At 46.2% G+C, this 27,234-nt stretch overlaps 1 protein-coding gene across 7 annotated transcripts in view; it reads right to left on the bottom strand.

Moving 5' to 3' along the window:
- DPF3 (double PHD fingers 3) overlaps positions 1 to 27,234 on the bottom strand; it is a 506,881-nt gene that overhangs the window by 91,940 nt on the left and 387,707 nt on the right. For all 7 annotated transcript variants that reach the window (XR_013600840.1, XR_013600839.1, XM_078659480.1 and 4 more), the window contains exons 5-6: positions 14,856 to 14,951; positions 6,616 to 6,697 (exon numbers count right to left, since the gene is read on the bottom strand). Coding sequence is in view for 5 of the 7 variants with exons in the window: in XM_078659480.1 (XP_078515606.1) it covers positions 6,616 to 6,697; positions 14,856 to 14,951 (178 nt within the window). In the remaining 2 variants the exon portion in view is untranslated. The remainder of the gene's footprint in view (positions 1 to 6,615; positions 6,698 to 14,855; positions 14,952 to 27,234) is intronic.

Genomic DNA, 27,234 nt, shown 5'->3' on the forward strand with positions numbered 1-27,234 from the left:
GTCATCTGGTCCTTCGGCGACGTTGTCCTCATCGTCGGTGGAGAGGCCAAGTTCATAAAGCGTCGGGGCTTGGCCCTTGCCCTGCATCGTGTGGTGAGCCGTCCTCTGTCCTTCTCGAATTCGGAGTGTCTTCAGCTTGAAGACGGAGCAGGCGTTGCAGTCTCTGCTCTCGTGGTCGATTGGCAGGCAGAGGTTGCAGACTGGGTGCTGGTCCTTCTGTGCGAACTTGTGGTGGCAGTTCTTGCAGAATTTAAACGGCGTCTTGTACATCCCTGCGCTCAGGGGGCCCCCTGTGTGCGCATTCCTTCAAGGGCGTCGAAGATTTCGAAGTTCTCTCCTTTCTTCGTCGTCTCCTCTCTAAAGGTCCTCTTCTGTCGATGTTCTCAGGTCTTCACCTGTGAATATTTCCTGTATTTTCTTCTTTCCTCCTCCAAAACTTCTGGAGCTTCACGCGACGATCCAGACCCAACGGCGGAAAAAAGAATCTGAAGATGGCGCCCAAGGGTGGTAGCTTCCGCCGGAAGCACGCCGACGTCACCGAAGGTACACCAAATGGTGGGACGTCGACGCCCACCTGGGCTACGACAAAAAAAAAAGATAAAAAAGACTACGATTCCGGACCCAACCACCAGATTGCGGAATATGCACAGCATAGTGAATCCAGAAAGATTCACGCTGCAAAACTGAATGTTATATTGTTTTCTGCACAGCGGGTGAGAGTATGTATGGAGTGGCGCATGAAAGTATCATGGTGCATGTGCACTGTGCAGTGTCAACCAGGTAATAACAGAAGAGATCTGCAACAAACGCAGGCTTCCGGGGAGGAGGGTTCTCACATGTGAATCTACAGCACTACACACTATGAACAGATGCTTACAGGGTAAGTAACATTTTCTGTTCGCATCCTGAGTCGCTGTAGACACATGTGCTCTGCATAGACTGTTAAGTAGTACTTTCCATAAGTAGCGGTAAACGTATAGACAATATAGAGGTCTGAAACAAAGTTCTTCATACTGTCTGGCCAACCATAGCCTACTGGCAGGCTGTGATGTCCACACAATAGTGTTTGGTAAAAGTGTGTTGTTCTGACCAGGTGGACGATTTGTATATGTCAGGTGGCACAAGGTTTCCCAATAAGAACATGGTTGCCTCTTTTTAGGTAGAGAGTGCCCTGGGGGAAATAGGTAAGTATCTGTCAGCTTTGCAATAGCAGGTTTTTTATGAACGTGACTATATATATATCTGGGTATGCCAGCCTTAGGGATGGAATGGCCTTTGTGAGGTTACAAAGAGCGGCTCAGACTTGTGGAAGGACTTGGCCCTGTCAATATAATACAGGAGAGCCCACTTAATGTCTAGAGTGTGAAGGATTCCTTCCGCTAGAGTCGGACTGCGGAAAGAACACCAAGTTCTTTAGTCTGTTTGATACCACCTTGGGGGAAAACGTAGGGTTAATTGTGAGAACAACCATATGCTTATGAACTAGAATTACCTCCCACCTGGACTACTCTAACGCCCTTTATGTGGGCGCCCCAGCCTACCTCCTACACCGGCTGCAGATTGTGCAGAATGCTGCAGCCAGGCTGATTTTTAAAGTGCCCTACCGCCACTCTATCTCTCCCCACTTGAAAAATCTTCACTGGCTTCCGATATCCGCCCGCATTCAGTTTAAGGCCCTGGTCCTTACTTTCAGGGCCTTGAACGGGAAAGGCCCTGTATACTTAAGAAATAGGCTGAAGTTAGTACACTCATCACGTGCACTTAGGTCCAACCACCTCCGCCTTCTGCGACCCCCCCGCTTCCTCATTCCAGAAAAGGAGGTAGAGCCTCTGCGGTGGTGCCATCAAATCTGTGGAACTCCCTCCCATTGAGCATTCGACTGATTGAGCTGGAATCTCAGTTCAGAGGTAAACTCAAGACATGGCTGTTTTCCAGCTACTAACTCCTGGTTTTGCCGTTGCCGTCCACAGCGCTGGGACACCCCCGTTGGGGGTAGCCGTGCGCTCTACAAGACACATAAATAAATAAATAAATTAATTAATTAATTAATTAAAGGCTTTTGCCAGGCAAGTGCTTGGAGCTCAAGGATGGATCTGATAGAAATTATGACTAATGAGAAAGCCACTTTTCATGAAAGGAACTGTAAAAGGCAAGAGTGTAAGGGTTCAAAAGTCAGACTCACGAATCTGGTGAGGGCTACAACGAGGTTTCATGTACAGATAGGGGGTACTCTGAGAGGTGTGATCCTTTTGAGGTCCTCCATGAATGCTTTGACCATTGGAATCCAAAACAATTATGAATCTTCCCTGTTTTTGCTTGTAGGTTGCAATTGTGGTGATGTCTAACCATATGGAAGTTTAGTCAAGGCCTGACTTCTGCAGATGCAAGAGGTAGCAGAAAATATCCTGGACATTGAGCTTAGATGGTCCAGGTTCTTCAAAATTAAATAGTGGAAAAACATTTTCCACATTGCTGCATAGCAGGTCCATGTCATAAGCGTGCTTGCTTTGCACAGGCTAGTCATACATTCCTGTGGGAGATGAAGATAGCCAAATTCTAAGTTCTCCTGTGCCCGTTCACTAGGTTGAGCTGCCTGGGGTCTGGGTTTCTGATCTGGGCAGCGTAATTTGCGGTCTTTAATGAGGGCTGATGTACATCTTGAGAGAGCATCAAGAATCAATGTTGCCTAGCCTATTTAAGGGCCAACAAGATGAGAGTGAGGGATGTTTGCCTCATCTTTACCATGTTTTGGGAGGAGTGGGAGAGGAGCATACGCATAGGCAAATATCTGTGACCATTTCATGCATAGTACATTACCCATGAATACTTCCCTGGGCTGTTGTTTCTGAAAGGAGCCCAAAAAGCTGGAGTTTGTAAGGAGCCCCTATATTTGGCCCTCAATGTCCATCTTGATTTTCCCCAGTATTTCATCTACCTGGGGACCAAAGAGGTATTACCCATCAAATAGGAGGGTGAGAAGAAGCTGCTGCTCTCTGACTTAAACCCAGAGATGTGGAGTCATGTGAGGCGTCTGAGGAGGACACCTGTGTTAATGCCTCAACAAGCTGTGTCCAAGGTATTGAAGGCACAACAAATGTTGCCAATGGAGAAGGTCTTGCCCTCAGACACCATTTCCTATCCCCATTCTTTATAAACTCCTCAGCTGAGCTCGTGCTTCCCCTCCCACTGAGATCGGGAGAGAAGCCTGGCAGAACTGGCTATATGCTATGGATAACTGCCACCCCTTTGCCAGCTGCATCTATCTTTTTGCTGTCCTTGGCCGGTGGCAGGGCATTGCCAGTAGGCTGAGCGGAGGGGAGGCCCTTTTAAATAAGCGGTATGAACCACTAGGGAATCATGGGATGGGGGATTGGGGAGGTCCTTGATGTCAACAGGGTCACTGGGCGAGGGTGTGTACTTCTTTTCCACCTTTGGTGTTACTACCCTCACCTTCACGAGTATGTCTCGGGGTGGATTTAAGCATGCCCTTGAGCACTGGTAGGAACTACTCCGTCTCTACAGGGAAGTTCTTTTCCACATGTAGGACATGCATGTGCACCCTGTGGAAGGCCGTGGTCCGTTGAATGACCTCATTGTAAGCTGTGGTATCACTAGGTGGGGATGCCCTGATGAGATAGTGGCCCAAATCTGGGTCACCAAGGGGGTAGACATTGTAGTCATGTCAGGGGCAATCTGTGGGCCCTGGATCGAAGGGCTTGTCAAATGAAGCAGTAGGATATAAGGAACTCCCTGAGTCAGATAAGGTGTGTGGCAACCCCTCGGATGACCCTTGTGTAGGCAGAGGGTGGTGTGCGACAGTGTTGCAAAGAAGGAGGTGGTGGTAAAGTTGAGGGAGGTGGGATGAAACTTAGGGGAGAGGGCTAGGGCTTCTTCATTGGGGCTTCAAAAACAGGTTCTTATTTGAAGACAAGCCTTGTTTTGTGAGGCAGAGTCTCATCTGGCTTCGGTGGAGGTACATTGCCATGATACTCTCCGATGCCGGGATGAGGAAGAGCACCTCTTAGAGCATCTACAGGATGGGCAACTGAGATTTCTCCGGTTCAACTGTTGAAGGCTCTTTTGATATCAACGGGATATTTGGTGTCAAAGACATTTTCGGCATCGACTGGAGCTTCAGTGGTGCCTTCTGCGCTGGTTTCAAGTGCCGACTAGGCTGTTTGGCACTCTTGGGCTGTGTAGGAGCCTTTTTTGATTCCGAGGAATTTTCAGATTGCCAACTGGAGCCTGAAAGCAGCAGTCTCTTGTGAACAAGGTTTGATTCCTGACTCACACAGGAGTGGTGTTTTACCTCAGCATGGAACTTCTTGTGAGGTTTTGAGTGTTAGGGTTGAGGGGAATATGTACAACCCTGTGTGCGGTCTTGGTTCAAGGGATGCTGGACTTTGGTGCTGGCTTGAAGCTCTATTCCTCCTCGTATTCAGAAGCACTCGAGAAGACTGGGTGAGACTTTTACTGCCTGAGTTTTGGTGGGCCGGCCTCTTCTCCTTTGTTTGTGCCAAAGGGGTCCTTTGCGCCTAAGATAATGGGAGTCTTGGATGACAACTGTTGGTGCTTTTTGCAGTGAGCCAAACGCCTCTCCCTGCAGTACCTTTAGGATTTCAAGGAGCAGAGGTCGAGGCAGGCCTGACAGGAGACCTCGTCATGGTCCAGAAAAAGATACAACCTCCAGACTTCTTTATGGTCTGACCACAGATAATTGGGCTTGCACTAAGGTCAGTTTTGAAAGAGTGACTATTCAATCACCTCCTTGCTATATGCATTCTTGGTCGTCAAAGCTCTAGGTGGGCATGGGGGGGGAGATTGGGATCCTTTAAGGGTGCACAGCCTTAGTGTGAAGGGACAGGAATGCTAGTCGTGGGTCCTCAGAATGTGATGGAAGTTGATGAACACGAACTGGCTATTTCAAATCATCTGTGTTGCAATCTAGCCACATGGACCCGAAGAAGCATCTGAAACATGCCAAAACTTGGAGACGTCTTAGTGTACATCCAAACCAGAGCCAGTGCCCAAACACACTGTCCACTAAGGGATGAATAGCTACACATCCTGAGACTCGAAAGGCTTCTTTGAAGAAAAACAACCTGCAAACGTCTGAGCCCAACACGAGATGGAAGGAATGTGCAGAGCATGTGTATCTGCTACAAACATGTTCCTGTGCCAGAAGGGATAGGGTGAAGGGCAAATGGCATTCAGTAACGTGACAAAAGAAATTACACAAGCCCTGGCATAGTCTTATGATAAGAACGGCTCACTGAAAATCTTTGGATTGTTAAGTATTTCAGGCAAATATCTCACCCACTATAGCAGTAAATTATACTGTTTTTTCAGTAGATAGTTCCCTCAATTCTTTTAAACAGTTTGTCTCACTAAAGGATGCTTTTCTAATCTCAAAATTATAGAATACTGACCACAATCCGAAAGACCTAGTGTGATAATGGGGTTACGGTCTCAGGACTAGGTTGTCATACTGGGGTCCATCCGAGCCTTCTGTCATGTTTTAGGTCCCTCCTACAGTGCAACTACAATATTTCAAACCATCTTGCCACCTGTGTTACCAGAACAGATCAATTGCTCATCATTGTACAGTGGCTGACTGTAACTCTACACTATTAAAGTACCCAGGTTATTGCTCAGAGGCCTTCTTGATACCTCTCCCTTGGTCCTCACCGCCTGCATCCGACACTATAATTTGTGTTCTGTCTGATGCTTGTACAATGACTTCCTAAAACTTCCATGTGCCACTTGGACAAGCCAATGGAACACTATTACTTTAGCTGCAATCCGCGTGATGCTACTCATCTTTCTGTAAATGCCCCAAGACATAGCTTACTCCACAAATCAGACACATTTTAGATCTGTGCTCAGTCAAGCACCAAGAGGTCACTTGTAGTCGCTGTGCTACACAGCCACAAGAAAAGTACATGTGCTACACAGCCACAAGAAAAGTACATCACCAAAGCTAAAGTGTGGGTATTCCTCTTTGAACATGATACAAGTTCTCAATTTATCTGGATTCTCCCAAAAATTAGATGTAAGGGAGTGCCAAGATATTTATGACCCAAAAAGCAGAGAATCTGGCTATGGAAAGGTGAGAAACCAATAGGGACCCTAAAGAGGCATAAGAGGCACACAATGTACCCTAGAGATGTTTCTGGTAGGGGTGGGAGGTGCAGAGAGAAAAGGAGAGAAATCAAGGGGGGGGGGGAGCAAAAGTTAAGGAAGGTAGGCTACAAAGCAAATAAATCATTAAAGGTGAATAAACTGCTTAGCAGAAGCAACATTATTAGACAGTGTAAATGCAAACAGAAAAGATGGTGGAGAAGATAGGAGAAAGAAGTGTGGAAAGAGGAGCACCTGGATGAAATGCAAAGAGAGGCTGTGGGCGGTTCTAAGAATCAGCACATCATTCATTCATGCAGGCAGAACTGAAGAACTGACACATGCTAGGCCAACAGAAGCAGTGCACACAGTGGTAGACCCAGTGAGGGCTTGACTTGGTTCTGGAGGGCTGGACAAGGCTAGAGTGAGCAGGAACAAGAGGGCAAGGGCAGAGCGGATGTGGGCACAGATGGAGGGTGCGGAGAGCCTACTTACTGTCACAGACATAAGGTTTATCGTGGTCTTCCTGTGCGGCAGCGGCGTCGTTTTTTTTCCTGCCACCTGCTGAGCCCCGGGCCTGGAAGAAGCAACAAGGGAATTAACGTTAAGCTCACAATGCCTCCATGACTAGCCCATGAAAGAATCCCTCACTCTAACACAGACACCGACAGCGAGCACACGGTGACGTACGGTACACAGCCCTAATCCCAGATTGAGTCCAGTCATCTGAAAAGAGTTAAGTGGCAATGTTTTTCTCCAGACAAATTGACAGGGCTTTATTTTCAACTAACCCACCTGGCACACAGGCTCATGCTTGCCATTCTTTCAGCCACTGTTTAAGTAATATTACAGAGCCCACTCTGTTTTAGCATTCCAGTTCCAATCAAGGTTTGCTGCCCATCACAATAAAGCTTGGTTGTGCATACATTTGAACATATTAAAAATGGCAGTCAAACAATATGAAAGAAATGTCTAGCTTCAGGTATACAATAATATTCACTATTCATATTTCAGCCATGCTTATTTCTACAAACATTGTCTGGTATTTACTATTACTACAACACAAACTGGTCTCTGATATATATATATATATATATATATACACACACACATTTCTTTCAACACTAATTATGATCAGTATCATTATTATCATCAGACTAAGAGTTTCTTTCAGATAAAACTAGTGGTGAATATGAATACGGACAATACAAAAACAGAAAATGGTGGTTTTACATAGAGCCCCATGTGTTTAAGGTCTATTGTTATTGGTAATAACTCATTAAGTAAGGCTTTCTCCACTTACAACTGAAGAGATTTAATACCAATAGTACAGTCAATACAAAGGTACATATACATATATATTTGCAGGTCCTTAGCATCTGAGTTTAGATGAAGTAGTTCCATCTCAGTAGTTACTTTCTTGAACCAGCATGGCTCTGAGGCAAGTACTAAGTGGTTCCGATAGCGGCAAATTTCCAGACCACAACCAAGGGAGCCATGTTGGGTCCATGCACCCAATCACAAGACAGCAAGCATAGGAACCTTCATCCACAAGAATGCCCTCATACACATTCATAGAACACTATAGAATTTCCAAAGTTTTTTTTTTTTATTTATAAAGTTTTATATTTGTGAAGGAAAGTGGTGTTCAGTTACTTCCTTATCGCCTTCTAGTTTACAATTTAAGCATCGATTATTTACAAACCAAGACGTACATATTGAAGGATATAAGCCTTGATTAAATAATTAGCATACATTTTGCTAATAGGCAGAGATAACCTGTAAAGGGTCCAACTCTTTAGGACTCAGGAAATCAATGGCAAAAAAGTAAACATTTCAATTTTGAAATATTTTGAAGAAACCACGGGGGTTTGTTGATAGTGAAATATTAAGGGGAAGGCCACAGAATCTCTTTCATGTCCAACATTGGGTTGCTGCATGAAGGGAAACCACAGAACAGAGAGGCAGGAGTGAGATGTAGAGCATGGGGTCGGATTAATATCAGTCAACCTGGAAGGGGGATCACAGCATACACATGGGCAGGTGTTCGGCTAACAGATAGATGTTTTGAGGAATGGCCCATCTCCAAATTTCCTGTGCTAGTCTGGATAGTTGGAGAGAGTGCGTCCCCCCCTGTTTTTGAATATAATACATTGCTGTCATGTTGTCTGTTCTGATCAGGACTGCTTTGTCGGTAACATGTATTTGAAAGGCTTTCAATGCTAGAAACACTGCTAGTAGTTCTAGATGATTGATGTGCAGTCTTCTTTCCTGCACACTCCACCTTCCTTGCACTGTGTATTTCTCCATATGTTCTCCCCATCCCGTGAGCGATGCGTCCGCTGTTATTGTCACCTGTGGAATTGGTTCTAGGAACGACCGCCCCTTGGTAATGTTTGTTGTGTTCCACCACTTCAGAGAGCGGTGTGTGCGGTCGTCTACCAACACCAGATCTGTAATCTGTCCTTGAGCCTGATTCCACTGTGTCGCTAAACATTCTTGTAGCGGACGCATTTGTAGTTTGGCATATGGTATTAGCAGTATGCAGGATGACATCATCCCTAATAGCTGCATGAACACTCTTGCTGCTAGTGAGTGTTGTGGCTGGAATCTTTGAATGATTGTAAGCATTGTTTGTATCCTGGCTGGATTGGGGTATACTTTGGCTTTTTCTGTGTCTATAGTAGCCCCCAGATATTGTTGAACCTTGCTTGGTTGCAGGTGTGACTTTTTGTAGTTCACCGTGAACCCTAGCTGGTGTAGCAGCTGAATTGTCTTTTGTGTGTTCTGAAGACATTCCTCTTGTGACTTGGCCTTTATTAGCCAGTCGTCCAAGTAGGGGAAGACTATATTTGTTGTCTTCTTAGGTGAGCTGCCACCACTGCTAGGCATTTTGTGAACACCCTTGGTGCCGTTGTGACACCAAACGGAAGGACTTTGAACTGATAACGTTGTCCGTCTACCACAAACCTGAGGTATTTCCTGTGGGCTTTGTGAATCGGGATATGAAAGTAAGCGTCTTTTAGATCCAGTGTAGAAAGAAAGTCCCCTTTCTTCAGTAAAGGAAGTACTTGTTGGAGCGTGACCATGTGGAAATGTTCCGAATTTATGTATGCGTTGAGAGGTCTTAGGTCCAATATTGGCCTTAAAGACCCGTCCTTTTTGGGAATTAGGAAGTGTAGGGAGTATACTCCTGTTCCTTGTTGGTGCTGTGGAACCTTCTCTATGGCATGCTTTTCTAGCAGGGATAGTACTTCTTGTTTTAACAGGGTCAGGTGATCTTGCTTCATTGGACGCTGTTTGGGGGGGATGTTTGGTGGGGTAGCTGTGAGTTCTAGGCAATAACCATGTTGGATAATTTGTCTCACCCACCTGTCTGATGTGATGTTTTCCCAGGCAGGTAGGAACTGTGATAGGCGTCCCCCGACCGGTGTTATGTGGTCTGGGGGGAGCTGTATGAAGTCACTGTTTTGGGGTTGGAGAGTTGCGGTTGTTGTTGTTTCCGCGACCTCTACCCTTGTTGTTGTTACCTCTGTAACTGCCCCTAGCATTACCTCTGGGTGATGTTGGTGTAAAAGAGGTCTGTTGCTGGCTTGTGCCTGTATTTTTGGATCCTCCTCTATAGTTGGACCTACGAAAGGAACCTCTTTGGGTGGGCTGTTGCAATGCTCCCATTGATTTAGCCGTGTCCGTGTCCTTTTTCATCTTTTCTAAGGCCTCATCTGTCCCTGATCCGAAAAGTGTTTTCTCATCAAAAGGCTGGTTCAATAAGGATGTTTGTACTTCTTGTTTGAACCCTGAGACTCTGAGCCATGCATGTCTCCTTATCATGATGCTTGTGTTTATGGATCTTGCTGCAGTGTCTGCTGCGTCTAGGGCGCACTTAATGGAAGTGTTAGTAATTATCTTTCCTTCCTGTATGAGCTGATCTGCCCTCTTTTGATGTTCTTTGGGGAGATGCGTGATGAGTTTTTCTAATTCATCATAATGAGCTCTGTCATACCTTGCAAGTAATGCTTGCGTATTAGCTATGCGCCAGCTGTTTGCCGCTTGGGATGCTACTCTCTTGCCAGAGGCATCTATTAGTTTAGACTCTTTGTCAGGAGGTGGAGCTTCTCCTGTATATAAAGAGTTTGCTCTCTTACGAGCGTTTGTGACCACTAGTGAGTCTAGAGGAATTTGTCCCTTGATAAATATTGGATCCTTTGGAGCTGCCTTATATTTTTTATCAATTCTTGGGTTTAATATTCTAGCCCTCACCGGGTCTTTGAATATCTCTGATGTGTGACTAAGTAGGCCTTTAAGCATTGGTAATGTTCCTGATGTTCTTTGTGCAGCAGGTAGTGTTTCTAACAAGAAGTCCTCAATTTGAGGTTCTGCATGTAGATCTACCTTGTGGTATTTTGCTGCTCTATTAATTAATTGTGCAAACCCAGTATTATCATCAGGTGGTGAGGGTTTTGAGGGATACAATTCAGGGTCGTTGTCATTATCTGACCCTACATTGTACTCCTCCCATGGGTCTGCCTCCTCTGGGATTGTGTCTTCATCATCCCCAGGATGTTCTCCCTCTCCTGTGTCACTATCTACATCTGTTGTAGGTGTGGATGGGCGTGTGAAAGGTTTAGTTGGCCTATTGTGAGGAAGAGGAGAAGAGGGTGTGTCTCTAGGTTGTGGAGAAGGGGGAGGAGTTGTATTCGTCCCCATTGTTCTCTTCTTCGGAGGAGTTTTGTCGTCCGATTGTTCATTCTTCCTCTTTTTAGGTAGTTCTGTGACTACCTTGCCAGTTTGTGGATCAATAAACAGAGTCTTTTGTTTAGGATCGGTTTTATATTCCTGTGTCGGTACCGCAGTTTTCGGGTCCGAAAGGTGTTTTTTCTTCTGACTGTCCATTTGTATTTTCGACACCGAGATTTTATTCGGATCCGATGCTTTCGGCATCGAGGATGTCTTCGGTGTCGAAGGTGTTTTCGACGTCGAAACGTGTTTCGGTGTCGACATGGACTGTCTCGACTTCGAGCTTTCCTTGACATGGAGCTTCGGTGTCGATGTCGTGGTGGGTCGTTTATCGGAACCACCATGATGGGAGACCGAGTGTTTCGGTTTCGTTGCCGGGCCCGAAGGCGGGGCGTCGGAAACTTTTTTCGGTTGTCTGACCGGGCTCGAGGGCGGGGTCGACACCGTGCGGGGTCTGTTCTTGGGTAACGGGACGTCGTCACTCACGGTTTGTTGGACGTCGATTTCCTCGACGTCGGACTCGTCCGCTTCTGACCCCGCCTCGTCGACCTCCTCTTCCTCCTCTTCTAGGTGCTGGTCCTCGAACAGCTCCGGGATTGCTTGTGACTGCATTCTCGATACCTCGTGTCTTCGAGCTCAACGGTTTCTAATCGTCGATTTTGAGGAAAATGCTGCACAGGCGTCACAGTCCCTGGATTCGTGTTCAGGGGACAAGCAGAGGTTGCACACCTCGTGTAGGTCCTTGTGTGGGAACTTAGCACCACACGTTGGAAATTTTTTGAATGGAGTCCTTTCCATGGACTCCGGGCTGGACTACGTCGAGCTGGTCTTCTCGTAGTCGTCGTTCTTCAAAACGCGTCGAGATGGAAGTGAAGTCGCGTTCGATAACAATACCGTCGAATTGGAAAGGGTTACGCGCCGAATATAACCTTCTTTATCGAAGTCGGTCCGGAGCGCTTCGATCCTCATCCGAACCCGATGGCGGAAAAAAACAATCTAAGGATGGAGCCGATGCCCATGCGCACTAACACCAAGAGGAGGAGTCATCGATGACGACAAAGACTTCTCCAGAAGAAAAACAAGTGCAATCATCCGAGCCCAACACCAGATGGCGATCTATTCATAAATGTACCATCTGCAGCCCATATGCCTCGAACATTATGGTTTCCCAGATTAGACAGTCAGGTAGAAGAAGTGGTTACATCTTGTCATTTATGTCAATGTACTTCCAAGGAAAAAGGGATGGAAAAGTTGCATATGTCTGAGTTACCAAATGCTGTATGGTCTAATATAGCAGTAGTTTTCTATGGACTATTGGACTCAGGACATTATCAGTTAGTGATAATAGTTGAATATTCGCAGTTCCCTATAGTGAAAGTGGTGTCGTCAACATCTACATCAGTGGTACTTGCGGTTCTTGATGAAATTTTCTCTACATGGGGAATACCTAATATATTGAAAACAGACAATGGACCATCATTTAGTCGAAATTATTTTTTTGTGAACAGTACACAGAAGAACACCTCCAATATGGCCTCAAGCAAGATTACAGAAATACTCCTCATGTGTCAACTGGAAAATGTCTGTCAGACTTAACTTTTGGTCAATCAAGACAAACTTGTGTAAAACATCTGCCAGCAGATCCACCAAAGTATTATGAAGAAATAATGCAGAGAGATAAAAAGCGAAGAACAAAATGAAATATTATGCAAAAAGTAGAAGAAAATTGCCGAGAGCAAGAATATCAAATAGGTGATTTGGTATCAGTACGTCAACAGCAGATAAGGAAATCAGAAAGCAAATTTCACCCTATACCTATGCAAATAACAAGGGTTGAGGGAACAGCACTAACAGCAAAAGATAACAACAGAATAATAAAAAGAAATAAAAAACATCCAAAAACTTAAACCAATTAGTGGACAGGAAAACATACAACTGAATAATCAACACGATGAACAGGTGCTCAGAACGTCTAAAAAAATTCCAAGAAAGCCTGATCGATTAAATGAACATTTTTAAATTAATATTTTTTTTTGCTTTTGCTATTTCAAGGGATTACAGGGCAGTTAAGCTGGGGAACGAAAGAAGGACACAGCGCTGTTCGCAAGCTCCAATAAATATAATACAGCTCTTTACCAAGTCTTTTGAATATGTTGTGATGTGTTACACCAGAATGCCCTCACTCACTTAAGATACTTTTTGAGGATGCCGCAAAGCAGTCCGGGATAGGGGTGCTAAGGAAGCATATGAGAGTCAAAAAGGAGCAGAAACATTTTTCAAGAAAGCACATTGCTCTTCCTTCCAAGGATAGAGCCTGTCATACCATGAGCTCAAATGAGACCTTAGTGGTACTAAAAAGAGAGGAACAATTTAGTTCAGCATGAAGGAAGGAGAGTGGGCAGAAGAATGAAAGAAAAAAAGTATTGTATTGGAAAGAGAAACAATCTTGCATATTGGTCGAGATTCCCATTGGTGATGGCAAGTGCTGTATGATCATTACCAAGAGTACTACGTAATTTACACAAGTATGCACCATTTGAGAAACTCTGGGTAGTGGTCAGTCTTTAGTAGGAAAGTTACGCCTTCTGACACAGCACGTCTACGGCACCAACACTTTACATGAGTCTTCATGTTATAAGAACCTCAGTAGCTCAACATGTATATGCCCCCAAGTAGAAATGTAAAAACAATGAGGTGTTGGATAGAATGCTTGAATTAATCTCAGCCATTGGCAATCACTCTGTCTGTGTCCCAATCCATTGGTTTTCACCCACCATGCCACCTCAGTTAGGACCCAGCCATATGCAAATCAGTCTTGGCACTGCTCCTCATGGGAGCAGATCAGCCGGAACTGCCAGGCCAGGTCCTGCCTGAACCAGAATACTAGTAACCCAGGACCGGTGATGCCCTCATTAGGGCTTTTCAGTCCGGAATGGCTTGGTTCCAGTGGCCCAGTGAGCCTGGGACCCACGTCTGGGAATATCCTGCAAACTTAGGGCATCAAAGGCAAAAACAACAAGTTGAAGGAGGAAATCCTAGAATTAATCTCAGCCACTGCAATCGCTCAGACCGCATCCATATCCGTCTGAGATGGCATGATGTGCAAAATAATGATGGACTGGGATGTGGCTAAAGAAATTTTCAGTGGCTAAGATTAATTCACTTTATGCATACTTTAGTGTGTCGTCCGAAGTGGGACGGGCATGCTCAGACATGGGTCCCCAGGCACACTGTCTCTAGAATCAAGCTGTACCTGGTATGTGAGTCCATAATAAGGATGAAACGAGTCAGGGGTTGCTTGTGTTCCGGTTCAGGGTAGCAGTTCGGTCTGAACTGTTCCCATTGGAGCAGGGTCAAGACTGATTTGCATATAGCGGGGTCCAAACTGATATAGCATGGTGTGCAAAATAATGATGGACTGGGATGTTGCCGGAGTAATTACCAGTGGCTGAGATTATTTCAAGTGTTCCATCCATCACTTTTTGTATACTTCAGTATGTCTCCCAAGTAGAAGTGTGACCACGCTTTTTGTCCTTGGTGCTGCCAACCATGCATATCAGAAAAAAAGAAAGAGGCTTTTGAGCTAATCTTACACTTACAAATTCTGCTAGAAAAACAGACATTTGGGGTGGGCCGGCTCAGAGCATTGTCAATGTTATATATGTGCTATGTGTAAAATAGCAGCTTTACACTTTAAGTTAGGGAATTACCAAGCATTCTCGAATATAAGATATTTTACCGTATGAATTTGAAGTGCATTGTTTTTTTTGCTGTTTTTTTGCAGTAAACAGTTTATACTTTACATTAAATACCTCCACTCTGGGATTGACTTACAGCTTTGAAAAACTGTAGTACAAAATAAGTAGCTTTTGCTGAAGTTCTTAGACCGCGCGCTCAGCAGCTCCACTGTGCCCTGATCACTCACCCATTACATAGCTGGCATCTTTTTGTGTGGCCGCAAGCGATTTCACATTTGTTTTCTTGTAAAGACTACTTACTCGTCCTCGACCCCTGTGTCTTCTTTTCGGTGTATCTTCTATTTCGTCTTCTTCATCGCGTAATTCATCTGCATACTCATCGTTTTCTAGAACCCTCTATGGGACAAAAAAGATGACGCCTCTTTTAATCAGGAACTTTGATGATCCAACAAACGGAGACATGACACGTCTTTAGGATTAGGAACGCTTACTTAGCTGTAAGAACAATCCTCAACATGTGTATCTTTTGCGGAGTCAAAAACTATTTAAGTGACTCCCCCCTATCTGGCAATAATGTTATTTACCATCCATGTCATTATGGGCTTCTGGTCTTTGTTTGGACCTTTTTGATACTGGCCACAAGGCAGCACAACTTTAAGCTATTTTGTCAAATCATTCCACATAGCTTCCAAAACATGGACATCTCCAGGGATTGAAAAGAAGCATGGGTTGCTTTAGAGTTTATAAACACAAGGCCAGAGCTCCAGGCAATATAAGGTAGCATCATAGGTGCCACCTTATGATGGACTGGAATTTATGCTAAAGGATAGAAAAAAATACAATTTTAAGTATATATGCTGCAGCAGGCAAAGTACTATTTTTTCTGTAGTATTTGAAATTCCATGAACCATTTTTGCATGGAAAATACTCATGTCCAAAAATTATTTCAAATGTTGTCAAGTAAATTCATGCACACATATCCATCACTGGGTTTTCTTTTTCCAGATTGTTGTCATTGAGCGCTTTACTCTAATTGGTTCAACTAAAGCAAACAAAGACTGCAACTTCCGGAGCGTACTGATTTGTTCAATGAAAGTCCAGCTCTGGGTGCAAGCTGTGTGGCATAGATGGATGAATGTAGCAACTGTACTTGTCAAAGGTTCGTAACCTTCACTTTGCCAACAAGACATTTTCATTAGACTCAACAATGGTAAATTCAGAGGAGGAAACAGCCATCATCCAAAGGGGAGGTACTACAGAAAAAACTTTGGAACAGAAACTGGAGACAATTGTCCCATGGAAGGCAACGTAACAAAAACAGGCATAGCACTGGCTTTAGCGTGCAAACTCGTGCTAACACAGGAACGCCAAATGGTTGTCAACTTTTTGTGATGGTTTCTGTTCCATGTGTTTCTTTATTGCACCCTATGCCTCCTTCAAGCTTGCAGTGTGGCTGTATTTCTTATTCCCCAAGCATGATTACTGGTCTCATGCAGCACATCAACTATGTGGAATTAAAAATAAGACACATACATACAAGATACCGTAGGATGCAAGTTTAAGACAGACAGCACAAATGCCTATGTGCATTTGTACATGCATGTGTACATTAAAACAAGACCCATTGGCTTGCCTAATGATTGCCTTAATATTATTGCAGGAAATGAATATCCAGCCTGTTGGATGAGAAAAACTTTCACTGTCAGGAATGAGTTGACTAAGACGAAGATTGCCCATAAGTAATTGGGACGCCCATCAACATATTGTTGTACGTGCTTAACCCCTTGCATGCTCATGACGAGGTCAGCTCATGGGGCGCTGTATGCGCCCCCCCCACTCCCCAGCACAGCCGGGGAATTTGCCCCGCACACAAGGGGTTAAACTACTGGTGCTACCTGAGTTTTCAGTGATTATGTCCACCTTTCTCCCATCACTCTTCGTGACACAAGAGTATGCACTGTCCCAAAGTGGCAACTCCTTAAATACCACACAGACACCCCCCCGCACACACAACAATCTCCACATCTCCTATCTACAGCTATGCAACTTTCAGCACAACTCTTTACTCATGCATAACATGTCATCCCTACAGTTGAGTCCCTCCTCACAGTTGCAGATGTGTGGACTCAAGTCAAGTAGTCCATGCATTGATCGGCACATCCCTGGGAAACTCAATCACATGGTGAGGGATGGTCTCCCGATGAAGCAGTATCTCCTTGGTACTGTGGGGCTGGACTCCCAGCACAGTAGACAGACTGATGACACGGGCATGCTCATGTTCCTGCATGGCGGAAGCCAGACAGTAGACCACAGTGAACAAAGCAGATGGCGGGGCTAACAGAATGACAAAAGGGAACTAAGACGCATGTCCCTTGCAGGGACACACTAATTGATAGGAAACATGTTAAGTGGTGCACACGTAGCGAGCACACACCGGCACACCTCTTTATTTCATGTATCAAACTGGTTGAGCAAAAACCCAATGTCAATGAAAAAGGATCAAAACAGCAATGCCAAAAAACTGGAAAAGGAAAACAAATTTCTTGAAAAAGAAAGATATCAAAGATGCTGTCGTTTTGAGAGCAATGGAAAACAACAAGCAGGCACACTAGTGTTAAAACTCCTCTCCGAAATCATCTTTCACCAGATGAGGATTCATTTGGTATGCCAATAAGCCAGCAAGCACCCTGTATCCCTAAGATTAAGGACGCAGCCTGGAGGTACTTCTGAACCTTTATAAAGACCAAGTTTGGCAAGGCGAGCAAAGTTCCCTTTAAAAATCAAACAGCCTGCAGAGATAGAAGCCATCTTGCAAAGGTGGATGTCCACATGAAAAGCAACACAAGTAAAGAAAGAGCGCTTAATTAATCTTTGATCAAGAAAAGTATGCACATTAACTTTAATACTAAATCACTTTTTTTTAATATTTGTAATAGCATTTCCTGTACACAAAACATTTTAGTGCATTCACATACTTATTTAGCTCACACTTCAAGTATTCATTTGGTGATCATGCAGAATGTGCTGGTTTTAGTGGGGTTCAGGTGGAGAGTTCTTTTCAAAATCGGCTTCTATGTTCAGCAAATAGTTCCTCTAATACTATTAAAACAATGCATGGCACAAAAATACTCCGAAGGGAGTGGAACGAACACCCAAAGGACTTTGATAGAGAAATACTCTTCTGAGTTGATCACAGACATGCCAGTCTCAAAGCAATGGCTGAAAGGGGCTGACACACTGCCTTCATCTAATGGCCAAAGCCTACACCATGTGCATTTGTTTCCAAAATTAAAGGTCTTGGCTGCACCAGACCTTGCATTTGCTACAAGAGGCAGACTCCACCTGCACATATATATTGTTTCTTTCTTGTCCAGTCTCCATTTAATGCTGAACTTTTAATTAGAGCTAGTGACAGCTGAGGAAAGGTAAGATTTGCCAGCTTCTGTAGGAACTAGAACCCTTCCTATTTCAGCTCTGGAAGAAAAGCTTGTGCTAGAAGATAACACTCTCCCTGATAAGGAATAAACAGGCATGCCAATAAAGAGTCTCCTGTTTCCCACCTATATTCCAATGACTCATTAGGATGCATCTTTGAGGCATTCGGTCTTCTGAGTCTTTATAAAGACCTGGTATGGTTGATTGTGGGGCAGGTCCCCCTCCCTCCCAGGGGAGACCATCTTTACCATGCATGGTAAGTATGGATGAGGTAAGTATACATATAGATATAGACAGGGCCTAATTTGAGCTTGTGGTTGCCGGTGGGGGCACCAGCCCTTATTTTTAGAAAAAAAATACATCCTGGGTGCATGAGTAGGAAAAAAGAGAAAGACAGCAAAGCTGTCACAAAAGGACAAAAGCAGGAACATGCAAGAGGGAGAAAAAGGGGCGGAAAGGGGAACGTTTGGAACAAAGCGGGAAGAGCCACGCGTGCCGGAACGCCGCAATCGTAACCACGCTTGCCTGAATAACGCATCTTCCTCAACAGTATGTGCGGGGTTAAGGCAGATGGCCCTCTAGTGTTCAGGATGGGCGGGGAAAGGATCTGAACAGGAAGCTCCAGATGCGGACAGAAAAGTGGGGCTGGGGCGGGGCGGGGTGTCGTTTTTAGTGGTAGGGTCGCATTTAGGGCTGGGGAGGGGATTTGGGGTACTTTTGTGGGAAGGGGGCAGGTCTTTAGGGCTCCGGGTGGGGGGTCAGGGTAGTTTTAATTACTAGGTTAGAGGGTTGTTTTTAGAAATGAGGGGCAGTTTTTGGGTTCGGGACAGGGAGGGATCACAGTAGTTTTGTTAATTGATGACAGGGTTTTAGGCCTCAGGCCAATGGAAGGGATTGGTGTAGTTTTACGGCTGGGGTGGGGTAGTGTATGGCAAGGGGCAGTGTTTTAGGCGGTAGGGGAGGGGAAATGGTAGTTTAATTGTTGGCAAGGTTTTAGGCATCAGGACAGTGGAAGGAATTAGGGTAGCTTAAGCGACAGTGAGGGGGACGGGGTCGCGTATGGTAAGGGGCAGGGTTTTAAGGCCTTATGGCAGGCGGAGGGGAAGGGGTAGTTTTCAGGGCAGGTTTTGGGCTTCAGGGCTGGGGGGCAGGTAGGTGGTTTGAATATTAGAGCTTAGGGTGGGGGGGTCGGATTTGTGGTGAACATAGCCATGCATACCTCCTTACCATACCTGCATCTACAATGAAATTGCTTGGTAAAGGCATGCATGGTAAAGGAATGCGTGGTTAAGAGGCATTCGTGGTTTGGGCTACGAGGTAGAGGCACGCGTGGTTTAGCCATGCGTGCCTCTATCCTACAAACAGGTAAGGAGTGCCTGGGAGTGGATTAAAGACTATCAGTGCGCCGGTGATTAAGTGTACCAACGAACTGCTTCTGAGCAGGGCTTCGGGCACCGGCATGCTTTCTTTCACAAACTAACAGTGGCGGTTTTACCATTAAGGCGTTTGGGCGTTGCCCCACCTATAATTATCAGGCAATTTATTCGAGCGGCGCGTTAATAAAAGTTTTATAAATTACCGCGCCGCTCGAATAAATTGCCCGATAATTATTGCCCTGCGGCCGTGGTGTGTGTCATGGACATGGACAGTATGCACTGTCTGACACTGGGTGGCGCTGGACTGACTCTGTGCCGGCACAGTGCGCACTCACTGCGCATGTGGTATTTGCCCAGCAGGGTTTCTCCAGCTAGCAAACTATGTGGTTTTAAAAAAAAAAACAGATTAGGGGTTTGCCTGCCTAATGCAACGTACCCCAGTGCTGAAAAAAAGAACGACGTTTTTTTAAGGCTCAGCCCAATCCTGATGCTACTCTCTTTAGAGAGCAGCTCTCCTCTAAAGAGAGCAGCATCAGGATTGGCTACTACTGTGTCTCGGCAAGTTGGCAGCCATCAGTTTAGGCGCCAACGGGACCCCAGAGCAGAGATGGTGCAGACCCGGTCAAGTGAAGACAAGGTAAGTTTTTTATTTTATTTATCCCCACCCCCCTGGCCCCCACTGTGAGCGAGCCGTGACTGTCATCCACAGACTCACTGAGCCTGATAGGTTGAGGATTCTTGGTTGGGAAAGGTCCCAGATCCTCTCATGTGCACAGTGCACCATTTTCTACTTGTAACAGGCATTTTCTATTGGTCGATTCTTCGTATTTAAGCATATTGGGCGGCATACAGTATGGAAACCGCACTTGTCTAGATTACTTACTGTCATTTGCACATTGCACAATATAGAATGCACACGTCTGCAAATCACGGTTTTCATTTTGTACTTTGCCACATTATTTTATGTGCAGGCTTGAGACGCAGGTGACTGATTTCGTATTGCAACGGGAAATGTTTTCGGATTCACCTTTCAGTTTTATTTAACTTTTTATTTTAACATATTAATCTTTGCGCTGTGGTACTAATCTCTGGGTAGTAGGGGCCCTTTTGTGCGGAAAGCAATGACAAACTATTGGTGTTAATACTTGGCATTATGAAGTGTATTGATCCCCCATTGGGTCAAAAGTATTGATAAAAGTCTGTTTTGGTATACCGAAGACGTGACAGGACTGAGCCCCTGAAGGCAAGTTTCATGGAATACTGTGCTGTAAAAATCACCCGGTATAATTCCGTTACCGCTCTCTGTGGCAATTGTTAGCACCCACTTCCCCGGTAATTAGGTTGGAATGGGGAATAACACACACACGGTTTTACCGCATCTGATTTAAGCACATTGTCATCAATAACAACCTCTTTCCCCTTGAGGAATGTGTGTGTTACGTTTGTGAGAGTCAATAATACTGCAGACTGTGGAATCGCGGGTATTAATGTCCTTTGCATTATTGCACTAAGGGAGGGCCCTTGCTAAAGTATAGGGCTTTGAGCGGGACTTGTTATTCCGTTGTGCCCCTCAATTTTCGGGGAGGGGGGGGGAGAGTTCGGGCACGCGCGCTACGCCCCGCCACTTTCAAATGTCACCAGCCGCCACTGCAAACTAAGCACTGAATATAGATAGATATTGAAAATAACGATTCGTAAGAGAAGGTAACTTTAGAATTGGGGGTGGGTAGTTGCAAAGGGAGGCATGAGTAAATTTAGGTTTCCAAGCGGGCAGTGGTAAAGTGAGGTATGGGTAAATATAGGGTTTAGAGTGGAGTAGTGGTAAAGGGAGGTATGGGTAATTTTAGGGTTTTTAGCGGTGGGTAGTGGTAGCTAAAGGTTAGGAATAAAAAAAGAATGAGGTTTAATGTCATATATAGGACCCTTAGGTTTCGTTTGTCAAACCTTCAGCTTAACCCCGGGTAGCTGTGGCTCTGAGCACCAAGACTTACACCGATGAACAAGTCCAATGCATTTGCAGACCACACAAACAATTGAAGAAGAAACCTACAAGACACCAAAGAAATAAGACCCCAGTTTATAAAAATAGAATGTATTTTCAGACACCACACGAAAAAGATCTACCGGAGTTTTCCAGAGATATAGAATTTAAAAGGTATAGTAAATCAAAGCATTCCACTCAACTGCGAACAAGCATTGGCAAACTCAACAAATCTGACAATTAGAAACTTTTCCACCGAAAGGTTGGGCTATTTGTATTGCGGTCTCTTAGAATCCCTTCAGGCAACCAACTCCCATCAGGAGGCAGTCAGGGGGACCAGCAAGGCCCTCAGAACCAGTTATCCTGCATCAATGGTTTCCTAGGGAAGTGGTCCTGATGCAAGGGACACCGGATGCTGAAGATGCTCAAGGATGCTGTGGATGCGTTGCAATCAACGGGGGCCTTCCAGCGGCTACTCCTCGGTCCACAAAGGGCATGAGGCAGTTCTGGTCACAGGGTCGACATCCCTCGAAGTAGTCTTTGTGCTGGTAGTAGTCCAGTCCTTACTGGGCCACCTCTCGCCCAGTATCGCGGTCAGAGCCGAATCCTTTCCTAGGCAATAACTCTGGGCGATCAATCTGCACCCCCTAGACTCCTCCGGGCTCAGCACTCAGGTGCAACTTTGAGCATCAGGTGCTTATCTCCGGTGCTGCACTACAGTGGTTGGCACGGCTCCAAGATTCTGGGATCCCAACATGCCCCAGCAGGCTTCTCAGCCGCTGTGTGCCCGTGTTGTGAACAGGTGGTTAGCTAACTGACCCTCTTGGCTTTAGCTGGGTATTGGAGACAACTTCTCCTTCAGCAGGACACAGTGGGCACAGTCCCTCTCCTTTGCTAACCACCCAGGTTCAGCAGGTGCAGTCCACGCAGGTGCAGCCTCTCATTGGTTCCACTGTGCAGCAAAGCAGTCCTTTTGTCCTGCCAGTCCGGACAAGATCAGAGTTCTGGATGCCAGGGGCATTCAATTTATGCTCAGAAAATACCCTCAGTGAAGGACGCAGTTGGTAGTCAATGAACTACCACGTTGCCTCCCTCCTGATGGCTAGTTCCTGGGAACTCTGGTATCTGGCTATCCAAGATTAACCATTCTGCCCACTACCAATATGGCAGAACCCCTCTCTTGGCATGCGGAGCTCCTCAGCCAAACCCGGAGGTGTGACTATCAAGAGGAAAGCTTGTTTGATAACTGGCTTCCTGTTTCTTGTGCCTAAACAATAGAGCAGCCCCTCTCCTAAGTGATCCTCATTTGCCCTTTGATGGCGACCTTAGGGGTGACTTTCATATAGTAAAAGAGCAGGTTTTCGACTTTTCCACTAAATTAAATTGCAAAGTCATACTAGCAGTTTAAAACTGCACTTCCGGTCTGCAGTGGCAGACTGGGAGCCATGTATTACCCTGTCCCACTCAGGGTGGCAAAACAAGTACTGCAGTCCCTGGGTACCACTGATACCATATACTATGGACTTGTGGCGACGCTCTAGTCGTTGGGGATGTGCGCCGGATCCGGAAGTCCCCGACCGGAACCGGAAGGCAGCCATTTTGTGTGGCGCCCGCGGCAATACAGAGTGCACGCATATCCCCGGTGCTCCGTTAGAATAAATACATATTCTACTCTAGACCTGGCTCAGAGCATTCTTTAGGGGGTCAATTGAAGCTTTACAATGGGGACGAGGCGGGACCGGAGTCTACAGAAACGATAGAGGCACAAAAAGGAAAAAAATAAATAAATACGTAAATACACTGGAAAAGAACCCATTGACCACCCCAACACAGAGCACCAGGAGCCTAGCACGGAGCGCGGCAGAGGGCGAGAGTCGGCCAGTGGGCCTGGAACAGTGCAGCACCCTCAACTCACCAGCATCGGCGAGACGCACGGCAGGAACCCCACAGCGTCGACGCGGAATCTGCTCACCCAGGTAAAGGCGGGAAGCGGTGAGAGCAGGAAAGGGGCCCAACAGGGGAAACAAAAAGAGGAAGGGGCCCATCACGTACAGAAAGGGACCACACGGCCTACCCATTTCCAGACACGGCCAAGAGACACCAGCACGGTCCAGTGCACACCTACCCCACGGCCACGGCAAGCTGGCAGATCAGCGGGGGCAAGTCGAGGGGCCCAGCATAGCAACCAGAGGTGACCTCATCGTCGGAGGGTGCGAAGGACGGCGCAGGCAGCAGAGAGGACGACGAGGAGCACGGAGACGCGCGACAAGCACCAGGCAGCCCGCCCAACCAAGCGGTTCCCGCCCAGGCAGTCCCGAGGGGCAACGTCAGGATGGCGACGCCGTCTACTTCTCTGACCCACATGGTGCCGTTCCTCCCAAAGAGGGGAGATCCCACGATGCCCTGGGAAGACTGGAAACGATACTTCCTAAATTACTTGGAGGCCTTGGAAGAAGAGAGTGAGACCGCGTACACGAGAAGGAGGAAGATACTATTACACAATCTGGGCCCGGAAGGACTAAGAGTGTTTGACACCATAGTCAAGGGTCCAAGGGCAGCGACGGATACGGACGTTTTCCAACATGCCCTGGAGGACCTGGACGCGCACTACAGACCAGTGGTTTGCGTGGCCATTGACAGACACAATTTCTTCCAGAGAAAACAGGGCAGCGGAGAAACGGTGGATGAATATGTGGCAGCACTGCAGAAGTTAGCGCTCACTTGTAAATTCGGGACCCTCCACGATGAGTTGGTAAGGGATCAAATCATAATGCACACGACTAGCACCCACATTCAAGAAAAACTGTAGGTCAACGGGGACGCTCCCCTGAAGGAAGTGTGGGCCTTGGTGAAAAAGGCAGAGAAGTCAAAGCGATGCGCACAAGCCGCTAGAAAGTACAGCGGAAACACGCAAACAGTCTGCAAGATCATGATGCAGAACAAAGGGGATAAACTGAGGCAACGTGACCCACCAAAAGGCCCGGAATCCAGAAGAAGCCAACCTACTGGGGGAGCATACCCGAAGACAGGTAGAGGAGGAAGACCAAGCTGCTACAGATGTGGAAGCATGTCGCACCTGTGCAACGACAAAGTATGCCCAGCGTTCAGGGCGAAGTGTGCGTTCTGCGGCGTGTTCGGACATTATGAGAAGGTGTGTCGTAGAAAATCCAAGGAAGCCACGGTCAAATACATAGACCAAGGAGGCCAGGCAGAGGAAGAAACGCAAGAGGAAGAAGATGACCTGGAAGAACTCCTCTACATCGACGTCCAAGTCCTGGATGTGGGCTGCAAAGAAACAGACAAGCCGAGACTCAACATGCATATGGGAGGACTACCGATTGAAATAGTAGCGGACTCAGGTGCCCCCATCACGATTGTGCAACGACAAGTGTGGGGAAGAGAAGTTCATGACCAAAGTTAAAGAAGTACTACGCCCCATGGATGTGAGGCCAGTCACCTACACGGGGCAGAGGATACCCATGCTGGGTTATTGTCCACTGCTATTTGAGTTTAAGGGAAGACAAGCACAGTGCAAACTATATGTAGCGGAACAAGGACCATCAGTACTCAGTTGGAAGGATCAAGGCGCCCTGGGAATCCAGCTGAATCCAGGAGGCATCGAAAAGGTGCTGTTGATGGACATGGAAGGCGGACAGGAAGGCGAGGCATGGCACCGGGCATATCTAAAAGTGTTCAGTGGACAAATAGGAGAATTGGCCAAGTTTAAGCACGTCATAAGATTAAAGGAAGGAGCGAAGCCCGTCATCCACAAGGTACGGTGTGAGAAGTTGGCCTGGTATATGATGCTCACTAGTTCTAGTGATCACCTTGTACCATGCCAAGCAACCCTTATGGTGCAGGTTGTAAAGTCAACCTTATAGACAAGCTATCCTAGGGGTAGCATGGACTAAGCAGTCTTAGGCTAAACTCTGTAAAGGCATGTGAAGCAAGCTGTTTTACCATATACAATCCCTTGAATACCAAATGAAAGGACACCACAAAGATATATATTGAAAATATATATGGATTTATTACTACAAATATCCCTGATACTCTTTATGAGCACAGAAGCAAATGCGTTAAAACAAAACACAGTTATCATCTTCAGTGGGAGATCCTCCATCTCCAGTCCCTGAGGGTCCTGGTTTGGAGTTCCTTAGAGCTTCAGATTGGTCTAACAGCTCTCTGAGGTGTCCTGCTGTAGGAGAAGGACCTGTTTTGATTCCTCTCATGGAACACAGTTGCCTCAGTTCCTTAAATGGAAAACTAGCAAATTTGGATGGTGCCCTTGGAGGGTCACTCTCAACAGAGATGGGTCCAGTGGATCCCTCTGCTCCAGACATTGCTCTAGTGTGGTGGATGTGTTGCAATCTACCTACACTGGTGTTTTCCTACAAAACCTATCTAGTAGTTGTAGTCAGGGTGTGCTACTCCCTATCCTCTACAACAACTAAGTTCAGTAGAACTTAAGTATATCTAGTCTTGTTTTAGTGTACCTATCAGGTACCTGTATGATCTTTCAAATGATATTTTCAAAGATTGTAATGGTAAAACAACAGCAAGCTCAAATCCCAATCCGCTGCTCACCAATGTGAGAAGTTGGCCTGGTATATGATGCTCACTAGTTCTAGTGATCACCTTGTACCATGCCAAGCAACCCTTATGGTGCAGGTTGTAAAGTCAACCTTATAGACAAGCTATCCTAGGGGTAGCATGGACTAAGCAGTCTTAGGCTAAACTCTGTAAAGGCATGTGAAGCAAGCTGTTTTACCATATACAATCCCTTGAATACCAAATGAAAGGACACCACACAGATATATATTGAAAATATATATGGATTTATTACTACAAATATCCCTGATACTCTTTATGAGCACAGAAGCAAATGCGTTAAAACAAAACACAGTTAAAATACACAAAAGTTGCACAATTTTGGATGAGCCCTAGGGGCCACCTAAACCATATACTAAAATAGTGGTATAAGAACCACTATGGGGAAAGTGAAGAGGCCTAGGGCCTGGGGAATCGCTGGAGCTGTTCGGGACTAACAGTGAAGAAGTCGGGAAAGGCCCGCGGGACTCGGGTGCAGTGTTTAAAGTGCACGCACTCACCAATGCAAAGTCTATGGTGCGTAAAAAGTACAAAGTTAGTTAGAAAGGAACCTTCCGAGTGACCTAGAAGGATGAAACTTCAGACACAGACACTAGAGGTGTGTACCAGTGTGGGAACACCGGCGGAGCTGAGTTACCTCACCCACAGGAAGCGGGTGCATAGGGTCGAAGTAGTGTCGGGTTTCGTCACGCAGGTCGATGGTGCTTGGAGCTGAAGATGCTGCAGGCAGCTCGATGTGAAGAGTTCCGGTGGATCCAAGGGTGGATCTGAAGAGGTGAAGACCTGAAAGCAGAGGGGACAAGTTTCAAAGTCACTAGCCAGTGACTACCGTGGAACCAGAGTGGAACCAGGCGATGTCGGGTGCAAACAGGCGTCGAGGTGTAGCTTCTCTCTGCAGCCACGTGGACACGAGGGGTCGAAGACGTCCAGGAGTTGGTCACGGGCTGTCCCACGCAGGCTTCTCGCTGTTGGCGGTGTCGGCAACTTGATTGAAGCAAACAGGCCTTGGCTAATGCAAGCCACGCAGGAATCGAAAAAGGCTTGTTACTCGGACCAGCAAGGTCAGAGCAGGGGCTCCTTTTTAGAGGAGCAAGGGAAAGTCTGGAGCAACCAGACCCGCAGTGAAAGTTGTAGGTTTCGTCGCCAAGATGGCCACTAGCCGCTTGGCAAGTGGACGGTTAGGCGCGTCGAGTGGCACGATGCAAAAGGGCCCCACGCAGATCGTGGAGATGCTGGGGGGCTGATCTTCGGTGCAAGGGCTGCTCGAGGTTGGGGC

Source organism: Lissotriton helveticus, chromosome 9 (genome assembly GCF_964261635.1).
Source record: "Lissotriton helveticus chromosome 9, aLisHel1.1, whole genome shotgun sequence".
NCBI lineage: Eukaryota > Metazoa > Chordata > Amphibia > Caudata > Salamandridae > Lissotriton > Lissotriton helveticus.